Genomic DNA, 15,141 nt, shown 5'->3' with positions numbered 1-15,141 from the left:
TTTTAGCGCCCCCACAAGGACACATTTTTTAAAACCGTTAACATACACGTTTAGCATCAGCATGTTTAGCTTTATCATCGTGAGCATGTTAGCATGCTCAAGTTAGCATTCAGATGTGCCTCATAGAGCTGCTAGCTAAAAAACAAACAAAAAAAACAAGTTTCTACTTCATGAAGTATGTGTAGAGTGTTGCAGATCTACTGTTACTGAAGTTAGCATGCTAACCAGCTAGCCTCGTCCGGTCGCGGTCCCAAGCTCCTGTGCTAACAATGTAAACAGCAACATTTCCCTGGTTGCCTGAGCTCCCTGTCCCAACTACTAGCTGCACAGCTAACTGAGCTAACTAGCTAATTGCTGCTAAAGTTAGCGGCAGTTAGCGGTTACTTGGGTGACATACTGCCCCCTATTTGTTTTGAGTATGACAGGTGGCCAAGTGTTTCACACTTATTATCAAATGTCAGCGTGCTAGGCTAAACTAAAATGGTGAAGGTGTTAAACATACATGCTTAGCATCAGAATTGTTAGCGCCCTAAAGTTAGCATTTAGCTCATATGTGTCTAAGTAGAGCTGCTAGCATGGCTCTCTAACCTTGGTCTAGTTACAACTCAAAAATGCTAACATTTTAAGATGCTATTAGCACATACAGTTTTCTAGCATTAGCTTCGAGGCAACAATATCAGTATTGGTTTCTCAGTTTTTCCTTATATATTTGTATATACACAAACACAGAAGTGACGAGCAGATATAGTTTCTTCATATACTTTATTTTCTTTGGAAAGGGGGTATAACCAAGCATTCTTATTACATGTTTTTATTCCATATTTAAGCTCACCAGACGGCATACATACAAAACTATGAGCTTAAAAACGCAGCATTATCATTTCTAGTTTAATGGCATTTGTTCGTCTTGAGGAGCCTCGAGAAAGCTCCTGATGCTCAGGGATAAGGCAGCGAAGGTACGGGAGCGAAGAGAGAAAAGGAGGGGATCATAACGCTCGATCGTCTCTGAAAAAGAAACTTCAGGGCAACTCCGAAGCATCCGACACTTTCTCCACTGGTACCATATTGGCTCACACATCCAAAAAGCCATAAAAAAAAAAGAAAAGCTTACACAGAAAAATACAACAAAGCATTTATTTAATCTTTTCACCTGGCAAACGTCTGACACCACATCACTACTGAGGTTTCACAGCGCTGTGCTCAGCTCAGTGGGAAAGACTGAAAAAAAAAAAACACTAGGAAACCACTTGTTGGCCAAGTGCAACATCAGCTGTTTACGCGTCTTTTGTTCGGGATGAAGAGGCTGGTAAGAATCGTCCTTTCGCTACATTCACTCACACGCAGCCTGTTTGAACACAAAAAAGGTTGAAAGGGGCGAAAAATACTGAGCGTGTTCAGGCTGGGAGGGCGGCTCACCCTGCTACTTCTGCTCAGAAGACCCGAAAGAAATCAACCCAAACACATTTAAATTACACAACCACACAAGACGGGTCCGATCACCTTCCTTACATCCCTGAAAAAAAACATACTCGTTGCCAAGACAGCTTCTTGGAAAAAATACTGTGGTAACAGGAGCCAAGTATATCCTCCATACAGTAAATATATAATGCTTATAACGTGGTCCTGGGAGGAACCGATAAGGCATGATTTACATTTAAAGACTGCATTAATTATGTCAAAGCCACAGGGAATGTGTGTTGTGAAATCGGTAAATAAATACAGGAGTGAGGGGGGGAGGAGATCCGTACAAAAAAAAAAAGGGTGAATAATCAAAGTGTGTGAGACGACTGGAAACCTGCAGTCACCAGCTACACTTGAAGCGCCAGTTTTGGTTTCTACTTCTACCTGCTGACTTTCCCCCTCTCCCGCCCTGCGCTGTAGAATTTCCTCTTTTATTTTTTTCATTTCCTGCTCTAAGACCTTTTTTTTCAACATTAAAAAAAATACAAAAAAAAAAAAGAAACCCTCACACCAAATCCCAAACGAGTCTCGTCAGTCCATGTTTTGGCGTCTCTCCCCTCATTCTTCCATTTATAAAGCGATGCGTCGTTGCTGGAGACTCCTCTGCTGTTTGCTGTTGATTGTCTGGAGCTTGATCTGTTGGGGGGGCGCTGTAATGACAGAGGTGGCGGTGGTGTGTGTTGCAGTGTAGAGGCGTCTGGCACCATGATGGAGGTCAGGAGGACTCTGAGGACCTAAAGGCTAATGAAAGCTAAACATGGAGAAGATCGTGGTGCTGGAGGTCAGTTTAAACACCGTTTCCTGATTATTTTCTCAGTCTGGAAAATGTCCAAAAATAGTAAAAGAAAATGGCACTTGCACTTTCCCAAGTTGCTATTTTTTACCTGCCGATTTTTAGCTGCTTTTTTAAATCTGTTGATTATTTTATTATTTGCTTTAATACTGAAAAATGCCCGTCACGTGTGCTCGTTTTTTGGGGTGTTTTTGCTTAAAAACAACTTATTGATAAAGACAGTAAGGAGTTTTTGACCTTGACATGTACCTAACTTGACTTACGGATGTTTATATGTGTGTAGGAACTGTTACAAGTGTCAGTGAAGGCCACATACATTACCTAGCATGCGAATAAGTAGTAGAGCTGCAACGGTGATTAGATTAGCTGTCAACTATTAAGTTAATCAACAACTATTTTGATAATCGATCAATCAGTCAAAACTGTCTGATTCCAGCTTCTTAAGTGTGAATATTTTGTGGTTTCTTTACTCCTGTTTGTTGGTAACTGAATATCTTTGGCTTGTGGACGTAACGAGACATTTGAGGACGTCAACGTGGACATTTTCCACCGTTTTCGGACATTTTATGGCCCAAACAACCAATCGGTTAATTGAGAAAATAATCAACAGATTAACGATTACTATTCAATTTTGTTGCAACAGTCACACAAACACAATCAACTATCATAACCACTGTTTACCGAGAGTAGCTGACCTCCATCGTGGCTGCCAGGAGGAGCATTACGTCACATTACAGTCCTTCATACAGGCTGGACTGGGAGATCCTAACAGCAGAGGTTTATTCTGGGGGCAGATTAAATGAGGTGTGTGTATGATGATGAAGGAGGAGGAGGAGGAGGAGGAGGAGAAGCGTGGGGGAGCTGGACCGGAGCGTGTCGTCGCCTCCTCCTTATAGGACAGTGCTCTCGGTGTCCAGGTCACAGTCTTTGGGCAGAGACAGGAGGGAGGAGGAGGAGGAGGAGGAGGAAGAGGAGGAGGTCGCTGGCTGCTGGTCTACAGCGAGCTCAGGGACCAACGCTCGACTCAGCCCTTTGAAAGACATCGCCGGGTCTACAGAGCAAGAGAAAAGACAGTGAGGAGAAATCGAACCACCTTAAAAGGCTTTTCTGTCGCAAAAAGATCTTTGAATAGAAATAAATCGACTAGAAAAGATCCTCTCGGTTACCGTTTGTGTCAGTAAGTAAAGTTAATGTGATTCTCATGCATGCAGAGCGCTACATAAACATCCTACAGAGACACACACGCTGTTTAAGTCCGCAGTATACGAACAATGGCCGTAATCACAAACACATGCAGCCTCGTCCCGGAGTATGAAAACATTGAAAGCTGCTGTAATTATGCCATCCCATGCAGATGTGTAATATTTTCCATAAGCTCTCACAGCGGCTCGGCTCTTCTGTCGGGCTTTGAACAGCAGGGGGCGGTGTTCAGCCACAGACTGAGCTACAGGCAGCGAGCAGTGAGAGTGGATGGAAAATGTGAAGTGTGAGAGGAGAGCAGCAGAGAAAATGGAGCTGGAAATCCCCAGTTTACATTGTGAACACATCGCCTGAGATAAGAGCCCAAAGTGCGTGTGCGTTAGATACGAGCTGTTCGTACACCGTGAACATGTCGATCTGCCGGGACGTTAGTGACGAGGCGAGCGCGTACCAGTTATAAACATGCATGTCAGGGTTACACGTGCTTGTCACAGCGACAGTGGCTTAAAAACTCGGTAACAAACGATATGAGATGATTCACAGATTAAAAGAACAAGAACAAGAACTCAAGTCTCTGGCTGTGAATGAAGATGAGTGACTCGTGATAAATGACAGCCCTGATAACAACACGTCATATTACACATGAAAAATATCATATCTATATGAAGAAATGTAAACCAACTAAAACATTTTAGCTGTATTGACAGGATGTGGCTAATTCCATTAAAGGATAAGTTCACCCAAAAATGGAAATTCAGTCATGCTGATGGAAAGTCGGTTGAACTTTCATAGACTATAAAAAATCTCAAATATATTTGAAAATACATTGTTTACAGCCTTACTCAAGCCAAAATCATCAATGTAGCTGCTAAGCTAAAAGCGTTAGCACGCACCTTGTCTGAAGTGGGTGCACAAGTTCGACTTTTCGAATCAATTTAGGATCTCGGGGCTTCTGGAGACTTGGATTATTCTGGAAAACTGAATGGACACATTTTCTTTTCACCTTTTAAAACAAGTCTCCCAGTCTGTTGTCTAGGAGAACGCTGCAGTGCTGTTTTGTTGTGAAGCTCCAGAAATGTTTTGTGGACTACGAAAACTTCACCTGACTTTCCATCAGCATGAGGGTGAGTAGATAATGACATGCTGCGCAGCAGTAAAGGAACAAGGTAACATACAGAAGACAGTGTATGAGGAGTAGCTGTTCCTACCCTCATCTGGGGCTGCATTTATTTTTTCCATTGATCAACTAATCGTTGAAGCTCTACACATATTCTTTGTCCAATCTGTACACTGTGAGTACTTCAGGATAAGGTCCCTTGCTAAAAAGCAAACAGGGCTGTGTGACAGTGTGACAGTGGTGCATCAGGGCCAGCTAAATGATATGTGACAGAGGCAGCAGGCAAACCAAAATGGCCGTGGTGATGGGTAACAACGAGTGCAGGTGCTGCTAGTGAAAAGGTCAATTAACAACAAACCTCGTACAAATGCAGCTTTAACCTGTGGAGGTATTACAACGCAGGACTGTTAGACAGAGAGCACATTAGTACTGAGCAGTGAGTTAATAGTAAAACATGTGACATGAGAGTCCACACTCACCCATCATCTTGTACGCAGTGGCGCAGATCCCGTTGGTATCACTGGCCTGTGTGTTGGGCTGCGGCGGTGGTGGGACGCTCGGTCTGTTCCGGGGTTTTGGGACGGGCCGTGGCCGGGGGAGCGAGCCCGACTGGTATGGAGACGGGGACGGAGGGGCGACTGCATCCTGGCTGGTGGTGGAGGGAGGAGGGGTGTCCGGAGGGGTCGGGGTGCCCGGAGGTGAGGGGTCAGCGCTCCTCTGTTCTCCGCCGAGTGACGCCGGCTGCGGTGGAGGACTGGCCTGTGTCGGGGGCTCCGGGGGCGGGTGGCTGGGCGCCTGGATTGGGGGCTGGTTACTGGAGTGGCGTCTGGGTGTGGCACATGGCTGCGAGGTGGGAGAGGTGGGCGAGGTGGGCGAGTGGCTGGACAGGGGTCTGGGGGTGGGGCTGAGGGACTGGGAGGAGCCTGAGAAGGAGGCGTGGTTGGATGAATTACAGGGCTGGCTGGGTGGAGGGTTTGTCGGTTTGGGAGGGGCAGGAGCCTGCTTCTTGGTACCTGAGAAAATGATGGTGAATCATGTGATTATTGGTGGAAAAAGGAAAACTGGTGGTATGCTGCCCCCCGTTTGTTTTTTGAGATGAATTCAACAGGAGGTCCATTCTTACATATTGTACCTTTTAAATGTAAAAGCAACCGCACACAACACACGGCTGCCTTTTTCCCAAATTGTCAAACTTCTTCTTTAAGAGCCCAAAAAAAACAAAACTGTGCATCAAATAATAGTCAAATCAACAGTGTCCCTGCCAGCTAGCTCTACCTTTGACATCAGGATGAACTGTTGAGTTCATAAAGCCTCAGGAGCTCATAAATGTAGGCCAGCATTACACAAAAGCCTCGCTTTGTAAGTGATCGAGAAGGTCTGAGAATCTTTCCATTTAAAGATAGTGAGTGCACAGTGGAATTACCATCAGAGCAGTCCAGTCTGGCAGCTGCATGACGGACGAGCTGTGAGTGTGGACGTTTTAGCAGTGACAGCACTGTATGAGGAGTTACTTTATGGATTAACATTCTTAGCTTCTCATAAAATGATAAGAATTTTGAGATATTTCCCAAAATGGAAGTAAAACACGTTTTAAAACGTCTTCGTGTTCAGTCTACTTCAACTGAATACTTGTTATGGTGTGGATGATGGGAATGTCCTCTTACCTCTGCGCATCATATGCGGACTGGGCCCCATGGGTCCAGCCCCGGGAGTCCCAGCGCCCAGCTGCCCTGATGCCTGGCCCCCACCTCCAGAGCCGTTCCTCTGGAGCAGAGGGGTCTGGGCGGGCGTGGAGTCACGCAGCTTTGGGTTGCTTTGGGGAAGAAGACAAAAAGAAAGAATTTAAACCTACAAGCTTTCTGACACTCTGGGCTCTGCTTACACAACAACATCCACTGCCGGATGGTTTTTTGGTGATTCTTTGAGCAGAATTGTAAACCTCGAGAAACTAATCTGGGTGTCTCATCTGAAAGTACCTTCCCAACAGTCTGTGGGACCACAAGAATGCTGAGCTGAATAGCGTTATCTGTCTGGATATGAATGTTGTCCTTTCACCAACTAAATCAAAGACACCCTTCAGTGGTTGCATAACAGGCACCAATGTCCAGCCTTTTCAAAGCAGTTTGGGCCAGTTAGTGTGAAGGTCCTGCTGATTCCAGAGATTTGGGGAGGAAAGCGGAGGGATGGGAAGTCAAGAGGCCCTGCGAGAATGACAGAAGCCATTGTTGTGCCGTGTCTGTGGGCTGAACTTAGACAAGTCTGCATAGCTGGAACTGGTGGTGGTGTAAGAAAACTTGTGGTTTTTCTACAGAAACACAAAGTGACCACGAGAAGAGGCTGTGTCTGCAAGATACCAGTGACGCATGCATTAACAATCCACTACGCTTCGATCAGACTGACCTCAGCTGTGCAGGGAGAAGGCACTAATGTCTTCCCATAAGCTCACCACTCAAAGTATCTTTCTTGTCTGGCATGCTGTGTCATTCTCCAGAGATCAGCCCTTACCTGAGCTCCTCTGTGTGCTGGGCTAGAAGCTGCTGAGCGGCTGCCAGAGCAGCCAGATTCTGCGCCAAGCTATGCTGGGAAGCTTCAGGCCCCGAACCCCCTGATGGAGCGTGTGGCTGGGGCTGGGGCTCAGCGGAGGGCTGGGGGACCTGCCCGGCCACGTGCCCCTGCCCCGGAGCCTCCACAGGGGGTAAAGGAGGCTGGAAGGCAGGTGAAGTGTGCTGCTTTCTACCTAAGGTGTTACTGCCTCTACGGAGGGTGTGGTCCGAGTGCTTGTTAGGGGTGCTACACAGGGAGAGCGGGGAGACAGTGAGGGGGGGGAGAAAACAAAAACACCGAAGCTTTGATCAGAGAGTGACAGATTAGAATCACCGTAATCCCAGAGCACAGAGAGAAGTTATTAAAAACAGTGTTAAGGATCATATTACAAGGACTCTATGAAATGTACCCGGATTTTAAGAGAAGCAAAAGAAAGGGACCAGAAAAAGCCAAAATTATTCCCAAAGCAATTAATTGGGGTTGAAATGTTATGAGTCAGAGAAACCTTGGAAACAAGGAGGTTTCCAAGGAGACACTCCAGGTTCATTACTTGTCTTTGCGCGTCGTGTCGTTCTCCGGTCCCACCATGCTGATGGGCCTCTTCCTCTCTATGGTGCCACAGTCGTAGTCAAGGTGATTGTTGTGGTTGGATGCAGGTGTGGGCATCGCAAACATGCCGGACACATTGAACTCCACATCTGAAGGAGCAGAGGAGGAGAGATTTGCAGAAACCAAAACCAAAGCCTTAAAACTTGTACAAGGGTACTGCAGGAAAGGGGTGGGGACTTCACTTCCTTTGTCGAATTACACAGCAAATTGAAAACACTCACAAGCAAAAGATGATGAAGAAGATGTTTGTTTGACTTTTTTGTTTTTTTTACTTTTAGAACCTGAAATGTGATGACTGGACAGCCTTATTCAACACTAGACCATGAGGGGCTTGGTGTTCATCCAAGTGAGCCCTGGTGCAGCTTGTTAGATGGTTTGTAACATGATCCAAATTCAGGAAACAACCCCGCAACACAAGGTTTTATGGGTAAAGAGGAGCTGACATCATATGACCAGTCACACATGCTCTGCAAAGCCTAGCAAAACAAAATGAACACTGGGGAGAGAGTCAAGTGACAGTCTTGAAAGATTCTTATGTTCAGTTTTATTTGTTCTCGACTGGCATGAGCACTATACATTCCTACATATTCCTTATTCTTACGTGGGGTTAACGCCTTTCACAGTCCATCACAGGAGACGCTCCCGACGAGAATACGTGGAGATGCAAGGAAACCGTGCGAGGAAATATGTTTTAACGCCACACAAAGTCGCGTCGGTTTCAGTAATGTCGGCAACAGATCGCGGCTGGATCAGCTGTCTGTTGACTTTAACAGCTGTAGAGACTTTTGAAGCCCACACGTGCACTAATGCGCTCATACTAACAGGGGCGCACAGTTATCAGTGCAGAGCAGCAGTGTTTTCTCTCTGCAGCCTCTTACCCGTTTAACAAACAACTGCACATGAATAACAAGCTGCATTCTTGCCTATATTTAGACGCACTGTGTCCTGCTCAGAGGCACAGCAACCACTTCTACTGGCAGAGCGCCTTTATATTATTTATTCATTATATACATCTGGATTCATTGTTATTTCAAGTTATGGAAAATATCGATCAGCCTAATGTGACTGAATTGAAAAGACGATGAATAATCCTGCAAATAAATGATGATAGATGTTTTCTTGCTGACAAAGTCTCTCCCTGAATTTAATTGTATCCATCGGCCAATAAAAGATCGTGATGATAAAGTTTTTCTGACAATGGAAAAAGTTGTTTGTGGTCCTTTAACTTAACACAGATTTTGAACTGAATGGTGAAAACAGAACATAAAACTTGCGAACGATGCAAGACAGTGGACCACAATGACTTCCGGTTCAAGTGAGGATCTAGGAGCGAGGAACTATCAAATAAGGGACTCGAGTCATGCTTAGACTCATACCAACAGGTAATAAATAGCCAGGAATCAACCGAAGTGCAGCACAAGTCACTGAACTTTCATCCCTGACTGTATGAGCACCAGAGATGGTCAGTTATGCTGATGACAGTGTAGATAGTCCACCATCTTATTGGCCTAATATACAGGGACTAAAGGTTGACTGATTTCCATTAGCCTGATAAAGACATAAAGATAAATGTAAATCATTTATAGATATAAGAAAAGTACATTGACTTTGGTTTATGTACTTTTGCACTTGAGGGAATATATGCCATCTGTTTGATGAGTTGTCATTGTAGCCTTTGAGCTCAACATCCACAGAACCTACCCTCAGGAAAGAACCAGTCAGCATGCTGAATGATGGGCTCCACGATGGCCACCACGTGCACAGAGGTAGCGGCAGCCATCTCAGCCAGACTCCTGGGTGGACACGTACAGATGAGCAAAAATGAGATGCTTTCTAGCTTAATGAGCTGTTGGCAGAAGCTAAAATAACAGACTGTCGTTTGTAGAAATCTCCACCACCCTGAACTAGGACGGCGCCTCTCGGAGATCATTACTTTACTTCTCGTTTTTAAACTAACATGAAATAATGTATTGGCAATATCATCTTCTTCTCTCACCCCTCAGTCTTGGCCCAGAGCAGGTTGGGCCCCAGGACGATGGCGATGTTGCTCGGAGTCATTTTGTTCACCTCGCTGTCCTGAGCCAGTTTGGACAGAAACTTCACCAGATACCTGCAGGAAAAACATGGTAGCTTATGAGCACAGGTGCAACAGAAGAAACCGAAGCACTGCTGTCATGACTTCTCTGAACTAACCTCAGGTTGGTTTTGTTGTTCTTTGGTAGCTTATCACAAACAATCCAGAGTGCCTGGAGCCTCTTGTCTGGGTCTGTCACACTGGAAAAGAGAGAAAATGTAAGATGATTGAAAGCACATTATTAGTCCAGTCTCCAGACGGCCCAGTGTCCCAAATTTATTATCCTATCATTACTCTTTGCTGTACAGTGACAGATTCACTCAATACTGGTACATTTCACTTGCAGTAATAATATTATGAGCCTTGCCTGGATGCCTGAATCCAATCGTCATAAAGCTGGTAACTCATGAGAGGTTCAGGGAGTTCCCTCAGGTAGGACTTCAGTGCTCCTGAAACCACATATTCACACAGATTTTTGATTGATTGGCAAAAAACATCACCTAAAATCACAGCTGCAACTAATGATTATTTTCATTATCGATCGAACTGTCAATTTTCTTCGTTTATCAATTAATTGTTTGGTACATAACGTTGAAAAAATGATGATCACTTTTTTCCAAATCTGAGGTGGCGTCCTCAAATGTCTTGTTTTGTCCACAACCCAAAGATTTTGGCTTACTGTCATAAAGGAGTAAAGGAACCAGGAAATGTTCACCTTAGAGAAGCTGAAGAGAATTTGGATTTATTCTTAAAAAATGACTCAAAGCATTAATCATCATTTACGTCATCGTTGACAGCTCATTGATAGATCGACTAATGGACCGATCCTGAGTCCTGCTCCCCCTTAGTTACAGCTGCTAGGTTGGACAAGCTTGACAAGAAACATGGCGTCACTGGTCCTGTTTAACCAGATAGAAAGTTTCTATTCTAAACATGTAAGTTGAACAGTAAACGGGAAAGTTGATCGAGGTACATCGGGGTACTAAGCTCGCTTAACTGTTATTGGACCACGGGGGGAAAAAAGGCAGTCCTTTTGGACTTTGGTAGGGTCAATTGATTTCAAGTAGAGCTGAAACAGTTTCTCTGCAAAGGGAGAAATTCCTATGCTAATACTGTGACTTGTAGATTCTGAGATGACAAGAAAACACAAATACTACTAAATTTTTAAGTGGAAATAGACAACTTTTTTGCTGAAACACGTATAGATTGGTTCCCAATAAAGGTCACTTACAGTATACGATGCTTCTCTGCCTGCCACCGGGCTGGATTTTTTAAAGGACAAATTAAGGCCTGATTTAGGGCAAAAGGGAAACGTGGCTGCCACCGTGCGAACAAACAGGAAGAGAACTCATTTTCCCCAGTAGCTATTGGTAGCTATCCCCAGTTGCTAAGTAACAACACCTGCCCACTTACTAATACAACCACCTGTTTTACTCTGCCTATATCATATCATCCAGATGGGGGTTTCTTACGGTCGTCTTTTGCTTTACACAGTGGTCGGACTGCCAGCTGTAGCCAAATTGCTAACACCACTGCTAGCTAATGCTTGAAGAGAATACCAGCCTCAAGGAAACTAGGAAAAAAAGAAACAAACATCTAGGTTTTTTTCCTGCTACTAGCATTAGTGATCAGGTTGTCTTTGTGACAGCAGGGCCAACAAAATACCACTTGGAAACCACTTGGAGAGAAAGTTACAAAGTTGTCTGTTTCCGCTTTTAATGTCTATAAATGAATGAGTTGAAATAAAGACGAAAAGATCATTTTCTTTAACTATTGCTCTGGTTTGGGACGTACCAGCGACAGCATGGGGGTCAGAGTAGAACTCCTCCAGTTGCGACGTGGAACAATCCAGCGCTGCCTTTAGCTTCTTTAGCTTGGATGCCCCTGCTGCGATCCTGAATAGACCCTGACACAAAAAACACAAACACACACGGACAAATAAACCACAGTAACATCACCAGTGTGCAACAACAAAGATACATGAAGCCATTCAATGCGCACACAAACCCTGTGCTTTCACTGAAATGTACACACTCACGCACACTTCCTTACCGCTCAATTACAGATAGGCTCTGTATAAATCCACTACATAAACTCCCCCTGCCAGCTGCACATAATGAAACCTTAAAATCGGCAAACAAACACACCCACCACTCACAGCACAGCAAGCTCTTTACTTTGACACATAAAAAAAGGCTGTCTTCACACCATAATGACACAGACTGGACTCACCAGGGAATAAATAGGGAGACAAATAATGTGCTTTGCAGCTAACACTTGCACTCTCTCTGCACAGACATGTAAACACACAAACACACACACACACACACACAGGAATCTGATTTATGGACAGGAGACAAGTAGATTCTATTGTATTCTAAATTTGTTTCGGGGAGGGGACATCACAAACATTTCATAAATCAGCACTGCAGCATAACGGGTGACACTTTCTTTGGAAGAGTATTTTGGAAATGCAGGAGTTTCCCCTGTTTACAGCTCGTCTGTCCGCCTTAAGATGTTCATGTGAACAAACAATTTACAGCTTGGTTTCAATTATATCAATGACCAATGGAGCCTCTAATCGCAGCCACAGCTCCATGTGACATTTAATGAGCTATGTCAGCACTTCTCTTTCTTCCATGGTGACACAAGAGCTGTCAAGTCAGTTGAACAAACAAAATCTCATCCTGTGTTATGAAATACTGTACAGGGAATCAGCTGAAAGAAAGATAACAAGTTACGCAAATCACAAATGTCAGATGGTTGGTTATTGTTTAAAGCTGAAACCAAGCTGCAAAACAACTGACCACAGACATCAATAGAGTTATTGGCTTCTACAAACAGCCCAGACATAAGATGGGTTTCCATCTTTTTAAGCTTATTTTCAATTTGCACATAAAATACCTGAGTGGAAAGGAAAATTCAAGAAAAAAACTCTGAAATCGATAAAAGCAAAATGCGACAAATTTAAGTAAAAACTGATAAAAGTTGGTACATTATTTATTAGCAAACAGCAGTTGTGTCTTTAGCCGGCTGATGAATCCACATTGGAGGCCAAAATTCCCTTTACTTTGAGCTCAGTTTTGGTCTCCACCTACAAATTTTGAGGGAAAGATCTGTCTGCGAAAAAAGACTTTGGTTCTGGGAAGAGAACGTACAGAGGCTTTATCATTGCTTGTCTGTTGAGAACAGCTGCCACTGAATACGAGCTTGATAAAACTGACTGGAATAATTGTCTGTAATAAAATGTCTGAGAATAGTGAAAAATGCCTGTTACATTTTCCCAGAGCACAAGCTGCCACCTTCATGTCTTGTGTATTCAAAATAGCCATTACAGAAAACAAATTTTTGCATTTTTGTTTCAAAATGACTTAAAGGTGAAATATGTAAGTATTGGTCACTTGTTGAATTCATACTCCCAACAAATAGGGGCATGATTTCACCAGAGTAACAGCTAACTGCTGCTAACTGTATTCTGTTTATACAATATTTCATATCATATTTCATGACTAATCTGGCTAGCTGCATGACTAACTGAGCCAACAAGCTAACAGTGACTATCACTGTTAGCTTGTTAGCTCAGTTAGTCATGCAGCTAGCCAGATTACCTTGGGACTGTTGGTGTTTACACTGCTAGCACAGGAGCTTTGGACATACACGTCTTTGACATTACGTCATAACTGTTATTTGGTAGCATTCTGTTGATCACTTAATTGTCAAAATAACTCTCTGTTGATGGATTCATTGACTAACAATTTCAGTTCTAATGAGAATAAAAAGCTCCAGAGCTGCAGAGGTGGGTGCTAATTCATTTTGTAGTCGTCACAGTGGGCAACCCCTTCTGCAAACAGTTAAAATGAATCAACATTAATGTAAAAAAAATAAATACTGCACTTGAAAGTATAGGCCAGTATTTTTCTGCCCTGCATGTTTTAGATGTTTCTCCAATATACCTGATTCGAATAATCATCTCTGCAGAAGCCTGATAACAACAATACATTCAAATCAGGTGTGTTAGAGAAACGTCTAAAACATGCAGGGCCGGAGGTCCCCAGGATAGGGGTATTTTACAACAACAGTTTGACTCTATCCAGTTGGCTTCCAAGTCATGATCGAAATTGAAAGTAGATTTTAATCGATTCAAAATTGAAACTGTGACACCCCTAATCTGTACATCACATTGCTACAGGGCATATTTCCTTGTCCTCTCCCTGTATAACCCTCCCCCGTTTCTTACCTCCTCCTTCATGCCAGTCTCTAGAAGCATCATGACACAGGCCTCTAACGGCAGGGCGATCTCTCTTCCGCTCCTTTTCAGGTGTTCGTCCAGCCCGGTGCCAAATGCAGGCTTCTCTGTCCACGAGTCTGCACACAAAGAAGAGACAGAGTCAGCCATACAACACTTTAATTTAATTCATACTGTTTCAAATCTGAAGCTGTTGCAGAATATTTGTGTGCCCCGTCTACCACGCTGGTATGCATAAATAAATAAATATCTAAAAAAATCAACTCTGAACAAGGCTGTTGCTGCTCTGGATGGCAGATTTCTGGGTCAACAGCTCTCCCTGGGGCCAGTTCCCAAACCAGTCCTCGCTCCCCTTACAGGGTGCCGTCAAATAATAACCACATGCTCCGAGCCAGCCGTCGCTCTGTGTTTATCTGTGCATGTGTGTGTGTGAGCTAATAATGTGCAAGTGAACATGGAGGCAGAGGAGCGAGGAGGGGGGAAGAGCTCGCAAAAAACCCAGGTGGGTGTGATGTGACCAGGGGTGTGTGTGTGTGTGTGTGTGGAGCTCGTGAGTCATCGCCACATGCTGGTAGACCAGGCTCGTCTGGTTTGGACCACATGTGTTCAGCACAGAGAAAAAAAACAAAGTCCTTGAATAAGACACGGTACACATGAGTGAGAAAAAGACAAAAAACCTAGTGAAGGAGCTTAGGGAGGAGACATGTTTGCAAAACGGAAAATTTGATTACTTCTGGAGGGCAGAGCGGTGAAAACAAAAGACTATTCTTTAATATCTGGGCCTCAGTTGTGGCCTTTAACTATTACCGCAACTGGAACAACTTCTGGTAGAAAAACACAGTAGAGTGATATAATTGAAAGGTACAGTAGCTGGTTTCATTTCTCAAGCCGGTTGGAAAAGTGAATGAGAAACTGTTTCTCGTCCTAGCAACACCTTTGGGCACAAGCGTCCCCAGTGTGCAACAGGAAAAGGGTTGTTTAAAGGGACACCAAACAACACAGGAACCAGAGAAAAACAGGGGAAAAGGCACACGTGCGTTCTCCAGGAAACATGTCAAGAGGTCCTATATCATGCGCCACACAGAGCCGTCTTGTAT

General features: G+C 44.1%; 1 protein-coding gene across 5 annotated transcripts in view; it reads right to left on the bottom strand.

The window, feature by feature from the left end:
- Positions 1 to 743: 743 nt before the first annotated feature.
- arhgap17a (Rho GTPase activating protein 17a) overlaps positions 744 to 15,141 on the bottom strand; it is a 34,556-nt gene continuing 20,158 nt past the window's right edge. For 2 of the 5 annotated variants that reach the window (XM_073489133.1, XM_073489134.1), the window contains 11 exons: positions 14,036 to 14,163; positions 11,593 to 11,704; positions 10,166 to 10,247; positions 9,918 to 9,998; positions 9,721 to 9,834; positions 9,426 to 9,517; positions 7,666 to 7,813; positions 7,077 to 7,361; positions 6,236 to 6,384; positions 5,051 to 5,584; positions 744 to 3,305 (listed from right to left, as the gene is read on the bottom strand). In XM_073489133.1, coding sequence (XP_073345234.1) covers positions 3,145 to 3,305; positions 5,051 to 5,584; positions 6,236 to 6,384; positions 7,077 to 7,361; positions 7,666 to 7,813; positions 9,426 to 9,517; positions 9,721 to 9,834; positions 9,918 to 9,998; positions 10,166 to 10,247; positions 11,593 to 11,704; positions 14,036 to 14,163 — 1,886 coding nt within the window. In that variant the 3' untranslated portion in view covers positions 744 to 3,144. Of the gene's footprint in view, positions 3,306 to 4,929; positions 4,952 to 5,050; positions 5,585 to 6,235; positions 6,385 to 7,076; positions 7,362 to 7,665; positions 7,814 to 9,425; positions 9,518 to 9,720; positions 9,835 to 9,917; positions 9,999 to 10,165; positions 10,248 to 11,592; positions 11,705 to 14,035; positions 14,164 to 15,141 lie in introns of all 5 variants that reach the window. The other 3 variants (XM_073489136.1, XM_073489137.1, XM_073489135.1) reach the window with 2 other exon arrangements.

Source organism: Pagrus major, chromosome 20 (assembly GCF_040436345.1).
Source record: "Pagrus major chromosome 20, Pma_NU_1.0".
Taxonomy (NCBI): Eukaryota; Metazoa; Chordata; class Actinopteri; order Spariformes; family Sparidae; genus Pagrus; species Pagrus major.
Note: the sequence above shows the minus strand (reverse complement) of the source record. Positions and strands in the feature narration are given on the sequence as shown.